The 15000-nt window shown below is 49.0% G+C and overlaps 1 protein-coding gene and 1 long non-coding RNA gene across 5 annotated transcripts in view; one reads left to right on the forward strand and one right to left on the reverse strand.

Moving 5' to 3' along the window:
- LOC126992770 (uncharacterized) overlaps window positions 1–15000 on the forward strand; it is a 212733-nt gene that overhangs the window by 27636 nt on the left and 170097 nt on the right. For both annotated transcript variants that reach the window (XR_007747030.1, XR_007747031.1), the window contains exon 3: window positions 4657–4935. This is a non-coding gene — a long non-coding RNA (uncharacterized LOC126992770). The remainder of the gene's footprint in view (window positions 1–4656; window positions 4936–15000) is intronic.
- LOC126992759 (trithorax group protein osa-like) overlaps window positions 1–15000 on the reverse strand; it is a 177929-nt gene that overhangs the window by 349 nt on the left and 162580 nt on the right. The window contains exons 5-10 of one of the 3 annotated variants that reach the window (XM_050851570.1): window positions 14643–15000; window positions 13061–13265; window positions 9287–9356; window positions 7889–8038; window positions 5946–6088; window positions 1–3588 (exon numbers count right to left, since the gene is read on the reverse strand). The exon at window positions 1–3588 is cut by the window's left edge and continues 349 nt beyond it; the exon at window positions 14643–15000 is cut by the window's right edge and continues 224 nt beyond it. In XM_050851570.1, coding sequence (XP_050707527.1) covers window positions 1201–3588; window positions 5946–6088; window positions 7889–8038; window positions 9287–9356; window positions 13061–13265; window positions 14643–15000 — 3314 coding nt within the window. In that variant the 3' untranslated portion in view covers window positions 1–1200. Of the gene's footprint in view, window positions 3589–5945; window positions 6089–7888; window positions 8039–9286; window positions 9378–13060; window positions 13290–14642 lie in introns of all 3 variants that reach the window. The other 2 variants (XM_050851569.1, XM_050851568.1) reach the window with 2 other exon arrangements.

The following is a 15000-nucleotide window of genomic DNA, read 5'->3' on the forward strand; positions in this document are numbered from 1 at the left end:
TAGTAGTAGTAGTAGTAGTGGTGGTGGTAGTAGTGCTGTGCGTATGAAAAACAATAGACAAACGACGAGAGAGAAGAAGAAAACGACAGCTAGAGGTTTTTTTTAGGGGAGACTTGCTTAAAACCTTGACTATGATATTGCACCGAAGGAAGGAGTATCGTGCTGTCTATAAGGGATTAGCTGGTATGTTCTATTGCCTTCTTCATCCTTCTTGCTCCGTTTTCTCTTCCCTTGTCACCGGTTTTCATTTCCTATATCTTTTCCTTGAGTTCTTTTCACACTTTCACTCGGGGGGGGTTTCCGTATCTCACCCTGAATTTCCGGTTCTCTCCCTCTCTCGCGTTTGTTCTTCTTAATGCTACAACGACTCGCTCGCTCTCGCTCTATCTCTCGCTCACTCTCTCTCTCCGGGCTCACTATTATTATTATCATCTCTGTGGAAGGAACTGACTTTCAACACTCACAACAGACAAAAGACGTCATTCTGGACCGGCCTCAAAAAAAACACTTAAATTAACACTACGCTTCATCACCAGGGGGGGCGGGAGGGGGCTGACCCGTCCCCCGCCCCGCCCCGCCCCGCCCGGACCCGCCTCGCCCCACACCCAGACCACCGCACACACACACACACACACACGTACAGTCCTGTCTGACGCACACTGTCTTATGGCGCACACTGTTTGTTTTGTGTCTATCAGCGGGGCCGTCCAGCTTAGTCGGGGTAAGGGGCAATGGGGGCAGGCAGCAGCCCCGGAATGGCGGCCCCGGTGGAGCCCCGAGATGCCCCGAGAATCACTTTAGTGGACTTAGTCTTTTTTTTCGTCCCTGGGTCCACGGGCCAGAAGGGACGGCCGGGGCAGCCTTGAGATCATCGGCCGGGGCGGGGGTTCGGGGCGGCGGGGCGGGGCGCTGCTCGCTGGGGGGGAGTGTTGCGTGGAGCATCACATTCGCTTAGCAATTATTTTTACCCTGTCATGTATGGCGAACACTCCTGCTCCTCGGGGCGGGGCGGGGCGCAGGGCGGGGCAGGGGGGGGGTGCACGGCGTCGGGGGGTAACAAATATTATAAAAAAGCTAAAACAAGGAACTGACATTGATACGGTACAGTGAGCATGGGAGGCGGCCATCGCGCGGCTGCCTCCGGACACAGCTATGGTACGCTACGAGCTACACGCTACGCACTGTCTCTCTTGCACCTTGTTAGAAACCCCCAAAGCCCATGCCCATACTGGTCTGCTTGATGCGCTCCAACATGGCATTCTGGGAGTAGCCTTGAGTGTAGGGGGAATTGGCGTAGGGGGAAGGGTAGGGGAACCGGGGCGAGGGGACATGGAAACCCGGGGCGGTCGGGGGATAGGGGAAGGTGGAGTGGCTGGGTGGGGGGTAGCCGGGGGAGGTGTCGCTGTACTGGGAGTAGGGGTACGGGAGCTGGGACCCCGTCATGCCCATGGAGGAGTGGAGGGCCCCCATTGCCCCCATGGACGACCCACCCATACTTGAGCTCATGGGCGTGGGGGAACTCATGAGGCTGGGGGAGCTCATGAAGGAGGAGCCCATGGGGGGGGTGTGGGCCAGCATGGAGGGGCTCATGATGTCGGGGTACGAGGAGTGCGAGGGGGGCGGTCCGGGGGCGGCGGGCGGGGCAGGGGAGTAGGACTGGCTGTACATGGAGGGCGAGGGGGCGGCCGGGGCGCTGGAGGTGAGGGAGGACACGCTGAAGGAGGAGGTGGAGGCCTGGGGTGAGCCGCCGAGCTCGTAGGCGCCGGCGCTGCTGTAGGACATGGTGGTGCTAATGCTGCTATTGGCCAGTGAGCTCACACTGAAGTTTGTACTCAGGTTTGTACTGTTGGAGCTGTAGTGGGGGGAGTAGGGGTGGGAGGACTGGGGGGAGCCGTAGTGCGACGCGGGGTACCCCGAGCCGCCGCCCTGGGAGCCGCTCCCCCCGGGGTAGCTCTGGTAGGAGGAGGAGGTGGGCGGAACGTGGCTGGGGCTGAAGGGGGCGGAGGAGGGGGCGGGGGGGCCGGGGGTGGTGGGGTTGGAGCAGGGGGCGGAGTTGGAGTGAGCGGAGTGCTGCGAGCTGGTCTCCTGCTCATTGAGGCTGGGGATCTGGTCCACCAGGGACTCCAGGCCGGAGAGGCTCTTGGAGGCCACGTCCGTCTTGGCCGGCACCGTGGGGGACTGGCCGGGGTGGATGGGGGCGGGCTTGGCCATAGAGGGGGAGTGGGAGGAGGCGTTGGAGGGGTAGGAGGGGTAGTTCTGGTAGGAGCTGCCGTCCACGGGGGTGGTGGGGTTGGAGAAGTGGCCGGGCATGGTGGGCGTGTGCTGGGGGCCGGGCTGCTCCTGGCTGGCCAGGGGCAGGGGCGTCTTGCCCGGCTCCTCCTGGTGGCCCGGCGTGAGGGCCGCAGAGCTCTGCGTGTCGGAGGCGCCGATGGACAGGTCCCCCTCGGGCATGCTGCTGGGCGGCTCAAAGTCCGGCTGGGCCATGAGGGGCGAGGCGGGGGGCGAGGACAGCCCCAGGTGGTGCTCCTCGTCCACCTTCAGCTCCCCGCCGGGCTCCCCCACCTGGTGGGGGTACGCCGGGGGCCGGGGCGGCAGCTGCTGGTGTTGGTGGTGGGGGCCGGGGGAGTAGCCAGGGCTCTGGCCGAACTGCTGGGGCGTGGGTCCTCTGGGCACCATGGCGGGGTTGTGGGTTGCGGGGGCAGTGTGGTTGGGGGTTAGGCTGCCCCCCCCGTGGACGGGGGTGTGGCCCCCGTACTGGGGGGAGAAGGTCTGAGCACCGGGGTTGGGGCTGTAGCCCGCGGGGGACATCATGCCATTGATGTGGGCCAGCCCCACGGGGGGCTGCTGCTGCCCCAGCTGCTGCTGCGCCAGCTGGGGGTGCTGCCCCAGCTGGGGGTTGTGCAGCAGGTGCTGGGGCGGCTGCTGGGCCAGCATCTCCTTGAGGGCCTTGGGCTTGCGGCCGGGGCGCTTGGGGGTGGGGATGGACCCGTCCTCCAGCACCTTCTTGGGGCGGCCCCGCTTCTTCTTCATGGGCTGCTCCCCGTTGAACATGAGCGGGTCCGTGCTGATGGGCCGGGGCCGGGGCCGGGGCGGGGCGTTGGGGTCATCGGGGGTCTTCTTGGGGCGGCCCCGTTTCTTCCTGATGGGTATGGTGGGGCACTCCATGCAGTCCAGCTGCTCCCGGGTCATGCCGTTGAGGTTGAAGAGCGTCTGGGGGATCTCCTTGGTGATCTCCTCCTCCTCCAGCTCGCCCTCCAGCTTGGTGGGCAGGTCCACCTCCTCCTTGATGACTAGCCGGTCCTCCTCGGGGCAGGGGGAGCCCATGGGCGGCAGTTCCCCGGGGCGGCACAGCTCCCCTGGCTGTGGCTCGCACCGCGCCTCGCACCCCAGCTCCATCTTGTCCGGGACCTCCATCTTGAGGTTCTTGACCTTGGCGTTGATGAAGGTGATCTCCTCCTCATTGAGCTCCTTCAGCGTGCCCTTCAGGAAGTCGCGGAACTTCCTGAGGGCCGTGTAGAAGGGCACCTTGTCCAGGGCACGCGGCAGCTGGGCGCAGCGGGCGGACGACGACGGCATCACCCACACGTGCTGGAAGAAGGGGCGGCTTAGTGGGCGGACAATGGGGGGAGGGGGTAGGGTAGGGGAGGCTTAGTAGGCAGACAAAGGGGGGGGGGGGTCTAGGGGAGGCAAAGTAGGTGGACAAGGAGGGGGCGCAAGGGGAGGTGGGCGGAATGATGGGGGGGAGAGGCTGCAAGATTACTACTACTACTACTACAATTACTACTACTACTACTACTACTACTACTACTACTACTACTACTACTACTACATCCAATGCTCTAACAAATACCTTAAACTTCAACTCAAACATATTCACTAAATGTCAATACTAGGTTTAAAACAGCCGTTACTCCGTGTTATAAGAATTAGACTTCGATATTAGACCGGAAATACAATCATGGTAATTAGAGATATCATTAAATTCACTCTAAGGTGTTGCCATATAATCACTAATGACCTTTGATGCATCCCAGTGTTAAATAGGGTTTGTTGACATCCTTAGAAGCAATATGGCCGCCTTCCGAGCCAAGACCAAGACCTTTTAGTTTGACAGTTAGGCCAAGCAACTACATAAGTTTTGGACAATAAGAGAAAAAAGAATGAAAGAAAAAGAAAGAAATAGACCCAGATTGTAAAAACACATCAGGGAGTACCGTTGGAAAGGCGAAACTCCCGACCTACTACTGGCCGGGAGAAATCTCAAGCCACCTGTGACATCAAGATCAAGTTACTCCCTGATCTAGTTTTTCACAATCTGTTTTCTTATACTTTATTTTCTCTCTTTTCTACGAGTTTTATAATGCTCTTTTTGCTTCATTCTTTCTCCCAGAGCATAATATAGTGTCTTCTTTTATTTCCTCTTCTCTAAAATTTCTGTAGGCCTAATGTATTTTGCTTCTTTCTTTCTCAAAAAAATATAAGTATCATTTTTCTCTTACATATTTCTTCCTATATTCTCCTGTTCTCTTCCTTTTCCTTCCTTTTCCCAAGTCTAAAAGTTCTATAATGTTTTCTTTGCTTCTCCCTGTCAGAACAAAATAGTGACCCCGTAAATGAGACAGAAACAGCACCATCAAACCCTTCCTTGTTTTCCAGACCCCGGACTCACCCAAGACCGAGACCCAGCAATTCAAATTTCGTTCACTCCTTACCAAATCCTAAACTTAATCTGGAAAACAAGACACAGAAAACACAAGAACTGCAACACAACTTAAGAAACAGCCTAGTGGGAGCTGATGCCAAGGCTTATCCCACGCCTACCACTTAACTGAACAGAACCAGACAAGTGCCAGGTCAGAGAGGGTCACCTAGGCTCTTGACCCCTTGACCCCTTGACCTCCACCACCAACAGGAGCAACAGGACAACAGTAACAGGTATGGGTAGAGATATATGTGTTTGCTAATGTATTTATCTTGCTATTAACACAAGACTGCCAATACTCTATAAGTACTAAAGCAAAAGAAGGTCAGTGTTTGTGGACTTAACCAGTGACCTTTTGGAGCTGTTTAATGTTATGTGATGCTTTTAATAATTGGTAATGTCCTTTTTCTGCTACTGATACGAGACTTTCATTATTCTATCTAAATATTAAAACTAAATAAGGTCAGTGTATGTGGACTTAACCAGTGACCTTTGCAAGTTGATTGAATAGTATGTGATGACATTAATAATTGCTAATGTACTTTTCTTCTACTGATACGAGACTTTCATTATGCTTTCTAAATATTAAAACTAAATAAGGTCATGTGTTTTCGGACTTAACCAGTGACCTTTGAAAGTCCATTGAATAGTATGTGTTTCCTTTAATAATTGGTAATGTCCTTTTTCTTCTATTGATACGAGACTTTCATTATGCTTTCTAAATATTGAAGCTAAATAAGGTCAGTGTTTGTGGACTTAACCAGTGACCTTTGGAAGTTGATTGAATAGTATGTGATGCCTTTAATAATTGCTAATGTACTTTTCTTCTACTGATACAAGACTTTCATTATGCTTTCTAAATATTGAAGCTAAATAAGGTCATGTGTTTTCGGACTTAACCAGTGACCTTTGCAAGTTGATTGAATAGTATGTGATGCCTTTAATAATTGGTAATGTCCTTTTTCTTCTACTGATACAAGACTTTCATTATGCTTTCTAAATATTGAAGCTAAATAAGGTCATGTGTTTGTGGACTTAACCTTTGACCTTTGGAAATCCCCTTCTGTCTCTCCGGCATATGACCACAGATGTTACGCCGACTAAACGAAACTTTCCAACTCCCAAATTTATCCTCGACAACACCGCAGTGCAAGAACGTAACAACCTCTAGAAGAACACCCGACCTTCAAACACAACCCCTAAACTCTACAATAACACCCACACACCCCACACCAAGACTCACAGTTCGCGTCCCTTCAATCTTCTCTGGTTGTCTGCCGAACGAAAACTCCTTCTTGCCGGAGAATATTTCGTAGATTCCCTTCCCGTTGAACACTGCGATGCGTGGCTGGAACTGCTGTAGTTTGGAGAGGAGGATTTGACCACCTGGGGGAGAGGAAGGGTGTGAGCGAGGAGGAGGAGGAGGAAGAGGAGGAGGAGGAATAGTTTATGAAAGGGAAGAATAGGAGGAGGAGGAGGAGGAGGAGGAAAAGAGAGAGAGATGGTTAAGTTAGAGAAGGAAAAGAAAGGAAGGGATGATAAATGAGAGAGAGAGAGAGAGAAAGGAGAATTAGGAAGAGGAGGAAAAGAAAGAGGGAGGAGGAGGAGAGGGAAGGAGAAGGAAGAAGGAAAGAGAGGAAGAAGAGGAGGAGGAGGAGGAAGAGAGGAAGGAAAGATGAATGAGATTGAGAGAAAAAAAAAAAAGGAAAATTGAGGAAAAATTAATAGAAAGAAAAAGAGAAAAAAAGTGCTTTGTGTCTGGTGGTGGTGGTGGTGGTGGTGATGGTGGTGATGATGGTGGTGGTGGTGATGGTGGTGGTGGCGATGGTGGTGGTGGTGTTAGTGTCAAAAGGAGAGAGTGGAAATTCTATCCTAAAAAAAAAAAGAAAAAAAAAAAGACATTGTTTTCATCTCTCTCTCTCTCTCTCTCTCTCTCTCTCTCTCTCTCTCTCTCTCTCTCTCTCTCTCACACACACACACACACACACACACATGCACATTCTCTCTCTCTCTCTCTCTCTCTCTCTCTCTCTCACACACACACACACACACACTCAATCTCACTCTCTCTCTCTCTCTCTCTCTCTCTCTCTCTCTCTCTCTCTCTCTCTCTCTCTCTCTCTCACACACACACACACACACACACACACACACACACATGCACATTCTCTCTCTCTCTCTCTCTCTCTCTCTCTCTCTCACACACACAAACACACACACACCTCTCTCTCTCTCTCTCTCTCTCTCTCTCTCTCTCTCTCTCTCACACACACACACACACACACACACACACACACACACACACACATTGGACTTTCCCATTTAATCAAGGAATAATTTCAACCATAGACAAGTAAAAAAAAATATATATATAGTCAGTGAAATATATCTATAATTTGATAACCTTTAAATTACCACCTCATTATCATTATTATTATTATTATCATTTTTATTGCTAAGGGATGTGATAGGCCTATTGAATGGTAGATTAGTTTAACAAGCTTCTAAGATCTCTGCTAAAAGGGAACATTGATATTAGTGATAGGTAAGGATTGGTTAGGTTAGGCAAGGTTAGATTAGGTTTGGCAAGGTTAGGGTAGGCAAGGTTAAGTTAGGTTAGATTAGGCAAGGTTAGGTTAGGTTAGGTTAGGTTAGGCAAGGTTAGGTTAGGTTAGGCAAGGTTAGGTTAGGCAAAGTTAGATTAGGTTAGGTTAGGTTAGGTTAGGCAAGGTTAGGTTAGGCAAGGTTAGATTAGGTTAGGTTTGGCTAGGCAAGGCTAGGTTAGAATAGGCAAGGTTAGGTTAGGTTAGGTTAGTCAAGGTTAGGTTAAGCAAGGTTAGGTTAGGCAAGGTTAGGTTAGGCAAGGTAAGGTTAGGTTAGATTAGGCAAGGTTAGGTTAGGTTAGGCAAGGTTAGGTTTGGCAAAGTTAGATTAGGTTAGGTTAGGTTAGGCAAGGTTACGTTAGGCAAGGTTAGGTTAAGCAAGGTTAGGTTAGGCAAGGTTAGGTTAGGTTAGGTTAGGCAAGGTTAATTTAGACTTTCTTTTGGTCCTTCTTTTAGTGTCTTTTAGTGGTAGATTAGTTTAACAGCTTCTAAGATCACTTCTAAAGGGAACACAGATATTAGTGATTGGTTAAGTTAGGTTAGGTTAGGCTAGACTTCCTTTTGGCCTCCCCCGGTGACCTACCTTCCTTGATCTCCTTCCTGGTGAGGTCGGCGGAGCCCCTGGTGGTTCTGGCGACGATGTTTGTGAATCCGATGCCGTGCTCCAGCAGCCTGAAGTCGTCCTCAGAGGTTAGGGGCTCAGGGATCAGTCCAGACAGGTACAGGCACTTCCCTGCAGTGAGAAGACCATTGGGGGGCTCGTCACTGGGCTCCAGGGTGTGCGGACTGGAAACACTCGCTCTATCTCGCTCTATCTCTCGCTCTATTTCTCTTTCTCTCACTCTTTTGCTCTTTTTTTCGGGGGTTACAGTTTGGGTCATTCTCTTTCCTCTTCTTTCTCTCTCTGATTGCGGACTATGAACACTCACTCTGTCTCGCTCTATCTCTCGCTCTATTTCTCTTTCACTCTTTCGCTCATTTTTGGGGTTACAGCTTGGGGCATTCTTTCTTCTTTCTCTCTCTGATTGCGGACTGGGGACACTCGCTCTGTCTCGCTCTATTTCTCTTTCTCTCACTCTTTCGCTCTTTTTGGGGGGATTACAGCTTGGGGCATTCTTTCTTCTTTCTCTCTCTCTCTGATTGCGGACTGGGAACACTCGCTCTATCTCGCTCTATCTCTCGCTCTATTTCTCTTTCTCTCACTCTTTCGCTCTTTTTTGGGGGGTTACAGCTTGGGGCGTTCTTTCTTCTTTCTCTCTGATTGCGGACTATGAACACTCGCTCTGTCTCGCTCTATCTCTCGCTCTATTTCTCTTTCACTCTTTCGCTCATTTTTGGGGTTACAGTTTGGGTCATTCTCTTTCCTCTTCTTTCTCTCTCTGATTGCGGACTGGGAACACTCGCTCTATCTCGCTCTATTTCTCTTTCTCTCACTCTTTCGCTCATTTTTGGGGTTACAGTTTGGGTCATTCTCTTTCCTCTTCTTTCTCTCTCTGATTGCGGTCTGGGAACACTCGCTCTATCTCTCGCTCACTCTTTCTTTCACTCTCTCTTTTTTGGGGTTATAGTTTGGGGTATTCTCTCTCATTTCCTCAATGATTTGGGGTCTTGTTCTCTCTCTCTCTCTCTCTCTCTCTCTCTCTCTCTCTCTCTCTCTCTCTCTCTCTCTCTCTCTCTCTCTCTCTCTCTCGCTTTCGTTCTCTCTCTCTTCCTCTCTCATTCGTTCTCTCTCACTCTCTCTCATTATTTTAGCCTTTTGTTCTCTCTCTCTCTCTCACTCTCTCTTTTGGTCATTTTTACCTCCACCCCCCACCCCCACACCCACTTACACCTCCACACCCACACTCATCCCCATACCCCCCCACACCCCCACCCACTCACACCTCCACACCCACACATCCCCATACCCCCCCACACACACCCACACATCCACATCCCCCCCCTACTCTCACCCCATCCCCCCACACCCTTCAATACTCACAGAAGTGGTTCCCAGGTCCGGCATAGTGGTGCCCCTTGTAAGCCGCAAACAAACCTGGATTTATTCCGATCTGGAAGGGGAATTTAGAAATCTTCATGTTACCATGATTAAACCGTTCATCCGGGCACGGGCCCACTGGTTGGCTTAATGCTGGGCCTAAGGATAGCTAAATAAGGGTAGGTCTATCTGTGGGTGTCGCTCTATCTCTCTCTCTCTTCATAGGCCTACTGGTTGGCTTAATGCTGGGCCTAAGGATAGCTAAATAAGGGTAGGTCTATCTGTGGGTGTCTGTCTATCTCTCTCTAGCTCTGTTTATTCATAACTTGGCTAGTGTGGCTCTCTGTCTCTCTTTTCATAGGCCTGCTGGTTGGCTTAATGCTGGGCCTAAGGATAGCTAAATAAGGGTAGGTCTATCTATGGGTGTCTCTGTCTCTCTAGCTCTGTTTATTTATTGCTTGTCTAATGTGGCTCTCTCTCTCTCTCTCTCTCTCTCTCTCTCTCTCTCTCTCTCTCTCTCTCTCTCTCTCTCTCTCTCTCTCTCTCTCTCTCTCTCTCTCTCTCTCTCTCTCTCTCAATCTTCTGTCAAGTTCTTAGCTAACTGTCTCTGTCTCTTTCTCTCTTTCTTCATCTCTCTCTCTATCTCTCAATCTGCTTTCTTGGTCTTAATTTCTTAGCTAATGTGGTTCTCTCTCTCTCTCTCGATTTCTCTTCCCTCGCTCAAATTTCTCTCTCAAAATCTGGCTCTCTGTATGTATATCTTCTATCTATCTCTCTTTCTTCAACTCTTTTTCTCTCAATCTCCTTCTAACATTGGCATCGTAGGGTGGGTGAAGCAACCCCCCCCCAGCGTATTCCCTCTATATATATATCTCTCTTTTCTGTGTTTTCCTCTTCCTGTAATCTTCCTCCTCTTCCTTCTTCCTTTTCTTTCATTTCTCTCTTTCTTTTCTGTGTTTTGCTCTTCCTGTAATCTTCCTCCTCTTCCTTCTTCTTTCTCTTTCATTTCTCTCTTTCTTTTCTGTGTTTTGCTCTTCCTTTAATCTTCCTCCTCCTCCTCTTCTCCTTTCTCTTTTATTTCTCTCATTTTCTTTTGTGTTTTCCTGTTCCTATAATCTTCCTCCTCTTCCTTCTTTTTCTTTCATTTCTCTCTTTCTTTTCTGTGTTTTCCTCTGTTCCTATAATTGTCCTTCTCCTTCCTTTCTATCTCTCTATCTCTCCTGTGTTCCTAATACCTCCTCCTCCTCCTCCTTCTCTATCTCTCTTCCTTTCCTATACTATCTAAATACATCCTAAGACATCCTACCCCTGCCTGATCCTACCCCTGCCCATGCCCTTGTCTTAAGCCCGTTACAAACATCTTTTTTCCCCTTTTAAAAATCCTAAAAACACACTGAATCATGGGTGTCAACATAGCTATAGGGATTAATGAAAGGGTCCATCTTAGACATAGAAGTGGGTGTTGATAGGTGGGTTGGGTGGGTGATGGTGTTTTGGTGGGGTGGTGGAGATGGGTTTGGGAGAGGAGAGGGAAGGGAAGGGAGAGAGAGAGATAGAGTGTGTGTGTGTGTGTGTGTGTGTGAGAGAGGAAGGGAAGGGAAGGGAAGGGAAAGGAAGGGAGGGAGAGAGAGGAGGAGAGAGAGAGAGAGGAAGGGAAAGGAAGGGAAGGAAAGGGAAGGAAGGGAGAGAAAGGGAGTGTGTGTGTGTGTGTGTGTGTGTGTGTGTGTGTGTGAGAGAGAGAGAGAGAGAGAGAAAGAGAAAGAGAAAGACAGAGAGAGAGAGAGAGGAAGAGAAAACCAAAAGATAATCAAGAAAAAAAGAATAAAGAAAAAAAATTATATAGAAAATAATGAAGGAAAATACAACAGAAATGGAAGTAGATAGGAGAGGTGATGTTGATGAAGATAGGTTTAGAAGAGGAGAGGAAAGGAAAGGAATGACAAAATGCGGATAAAGAAGGGAAGAGGAGGTTGAAAATTAAGTCTTGGGAGAAGATTAAAAATATTTCGCTTATGAAGGAAAAGGAAAGGAAAAGGAAGGGATAGGAAAAGAAGGGAAAGGATGATAATATGAGAAAGAAAAAGAGTGAGAGAGGAAAGGAAAGAAGGAATAGAGGAAAAGAATGGAAGGAAAGGGAAAGGAAAGGAAAGGGGAGGAGGACAGAAGGAATAGAGAAGAATGGAAGGAAAGGGAAGGAAAAGAAAAGGAAAGGAAAGGAGGAATAGAGGAGAAGAAAATAAGGAAAGGGAAGGAAAAGGAAAACAGTGAACAGAAGAAGGGAAGAAGAGAGGAAGGAAAATGGTACAGGAGAGAAGGAGAGAAAGAGGAGGAAAGGGAGAGGAGAGAAAGAGGAAATTTAAGAGATGGAGGAAGATAATGATTTGGGGTGAATTGCAAGTTTTTTGGGGTGATATTTGGGTTGTGGGGTGAAAAGTACATATTGGGGTGAATTCATGAGTTTTTGGGGTGAAAGATAATTATTGTCGGATGAATTGGTTGGCTCTGTAGGGTGATGTGCAATTTTTTGGAGGATTTTGAGGGTGAATTTTAAGTTTTTGGGGTGATTTTTGAGTTTTCTGGGGTGAATGTTGAGTTTTTGGGGTGAATTTTTGGGGTGAAAGATAACTGTTGTGGGGTGAATTGGTTGGCTTTGGGGGGCGATGTGCAATTTTTGGAGGATTATTGAGGGTGAATTTTAAGTTTCTTGGGGTGAATTTTAAGTTTTGGGGTGAATTTTAAGTTTTTGGGTTGAAGTTTGAGTTTTTTGGGGTGCAATTTGGGATGAAAGATAACTTGTGGGGTGAATTGGTTGGCTTTGGAGGGCGATGTGTAATTTTTGGAGGATTTTTGAGGGTGAATTTTAAGTTTCTTGGGGTGAATTTTAAGTTTTGGGGTGAATTTTAAGTTTTTGGGTTGAAGTTTGAGTTTTTTGGGGTGAATTTTTGGGGTGAAAGATAACTATTGTAGGATGAATTGGTTGGCTTTGGGGGGCTATGTGTAATTTTTGGAGGATTTTTGAGGGTGAATTTTAAGTTTCTTGGGGTGAATTTTGAGTTTTTGGGGTGAATTTTGGGGTGAAAGATAATCATTGTAGGATGAATTGGTTGGCTTTGGGGGGTGCTGCGCAATTTTCAGAGGATTTTTGAGGGGTTGATTTTAAGTGTTTAGGTGTGAATTTTAAGTAGGCTTTTGGGATGAAGTTTGAGTTTTGGGAAGATTTAATATGAAAGAGAGAATGCAAGACTGTAAGAAAGAAGATAATTGGAAGAATGTAAGATTAGAAGAATGTAAGGAGTTTATAAGAGGCTGAGAGACCAGTACAAAAATCACCTTAGCAAGAGACAGATGTGTGTGTGTGTGTGTGTGTGTGTGTGTATTTGATGTATTTGCAGAGACGAAGAAAAAGAAGATGAAGAAAAGATAAAAAATAAATGACTGTGTGCGCGCGTGTGTGTGTGTGTGTGTCCATCTCCAACGCACTTTATACTCCAGAAATTCAGGCGAGTGAAAGAAATTTGACGAGACTTGAAAGAGAAAAAAAAAAGATAGAAAGAAAATTGATTAGAATTGACGGCTGCATGTGTGTGTGTGTGTGTGTGTGTGTGTGTGTCCGCCTCAAACACACCTCATACATGACTTTTCTGATTGTGTCCAAGATATTGAAGAAAGATAAAAAAAGGAAAAACTGAGATATGGAAAAATGAAAATAGACATCTGTGTGTGTGCGTGTGTGAGTGTGTCCGCCCCAAAACGCACCTCATACTCCAAAATACTCACAATGACTATATCCAGGTTGGGTCCGAGGTGATCTGGGAGAGTGCGTTTGGAGACCTCATCTTCAGGAATGCCGTCAAATCTGTCAACCTTCTTCCGCTGCTTGATAGGGGCCAAGATAGGCTTCCCGTCCGGCCCCAGCTGTTTCCACTTCCTCTTCTTGGCCTCATGAGCCGCCTGGGCCGCTGCGATGGCCAGGGGGTCGCCGCTGGAATGGGGTGCTGGGGTCAGTCTGGTGTGGTGGGGCGCGACTTTAGTTTTGGGCCGAGGAGATAGGGAGGTTGTTTTTGGGGTGAATATTTTGGGGTGTGGATATGGGTGAAGTGCAATATTTGGGGTGAGAGATGATTAGTTAGGGTGATTTGCAAGTTTTTGGGGGGTGGAAGATGAATTTTGGGGTGAATTTTGGGGTGAAAGATGAATTTTGGGGTGAAGTGCAGTTTTGGTGGTGTGACTTTGGGGTGAGATGAATTTTGGTGTGAATTTGGGGTGAGAGATGAATTTTGGGGTGATGTGCAGTTTTTGGTGGTGTGAATTTGGGGTGAGAGATGATTATTTAGGGTGATTTGCAAGTTTTTTGGGGTGAATTTTGGGTGAGATGAATTTTGGAGTGAAATATAAATTTTGGGGTGATAGATAATTTTTTAGGGGGATGAATGGATGAGTTTTGAGGTGAATACAAGGGTGAGAAGTGATTTTTGGGGTGAATTTGGGGTGAGAAGAGATTTTTGGGGTGAATTTGGGGTGAGAGGTGATTTTTGGGGTGAATACAAGGGTGAGAGGTGATTTTTGGGGTGAATTTGGGGTGAGAAGTGATTTTTTGGGGTGAATACAAGGGTGAGAGGTGACTTTTGGGGTGAATTTGGGGTGAGAAGTGATTTTTGGGGTGAATTTGGGGTGAGAAGTGATTTTTGGGGTGAATTTGGGGTGAAAGGTGATTTTTGGGGTGAACTAAAGTAATTTTGTCACATAATTGATATAGATCACCCCAATGCTTGTATCTCATGACCTCCTCCCTTTCTTTATCTCCCATCACCCCATCACCCCCCCATACACCCCCCTCCCCTCGCCCCCCCATCACCCCTTCATACATCCCCTTCCTCCCCCCATCACCCCTCATACATCCTCCCTCCCCCCATCACCCCTCATACATCCTCCCTCCCCAATCACCCCCTCACACCCTCCTCCCCCCAATCACCCCACATTCACGCCCCTCCCCCCCATCATCCCCCCATACATCCCCATACATTCCCATCCTCCCCAATCACCCCCTCATTTACTCCCCTCCCCCCATCACCCCTCACTCCCTCCTCCCCCATCACCCCTCCCCACCTATCACCCCTTCATACATCCCCATACATTCCTCCTCCCCCATCACCCCTCATTCCTCCCTCCTCCCCAATCACCCCATACACCCCCCTCCCCTATCACCCCTCATACCTACACCCCCATACTCTCCTCCTCCCCAATCACCCCTCATACATCCTCCCTCCCCCCATCACCCCCTCATACTTACACTCTCCTCATACCCTCCCCATCACCCCCACCCCATCACCCCATACCCTCCCCCCCCTACCCCACTCACCCATTTTCCATGAGCTTGATGTGCTTGGGTTTCCTGCCTCTCCTCTTAGGCTGAGTCGTCCCCAGCACCTCCTCCACGGGGCGGGGCGGGGGGCCGCTGTACTCATCCACGAAGCTGTACGGGTCACCTTCCCGCCCCGGGGGTCCCTCGTGGCCTGGGTGACCCTGCATGCCCTGCCCCATGTGCCCCATCTGACCGTACTGCCCATACTGTTGCTGTTCGTACTGCATATGTTGACCCATGTGTTGCTGCGTCATGTGTTGCTGGGGGTGTGGCCGCTGGTACCCCGGGGACATTGGCGGGAGGTCCCCCATGCCCCCGTGGCTTGGGTACCCTTGATAGTGCTGCTGGTGCTGCT

This window comes from Eriocheir sinensis, unplaced genomic scaffold (assembly GCF_024679095.1).
Source record: "Eriocheir sinensis breed Jianghai 21 unplaced genomic scaffold, ASM2467909v1 Scaffold50, whole genome shotgun sequence".
Lineage (NCBI taxonomy): Eukaryota > Metazoa > Arthropoda > Malacostraca > Decapoda > Varunidae > Eriocheir > Eriocheir sinensis.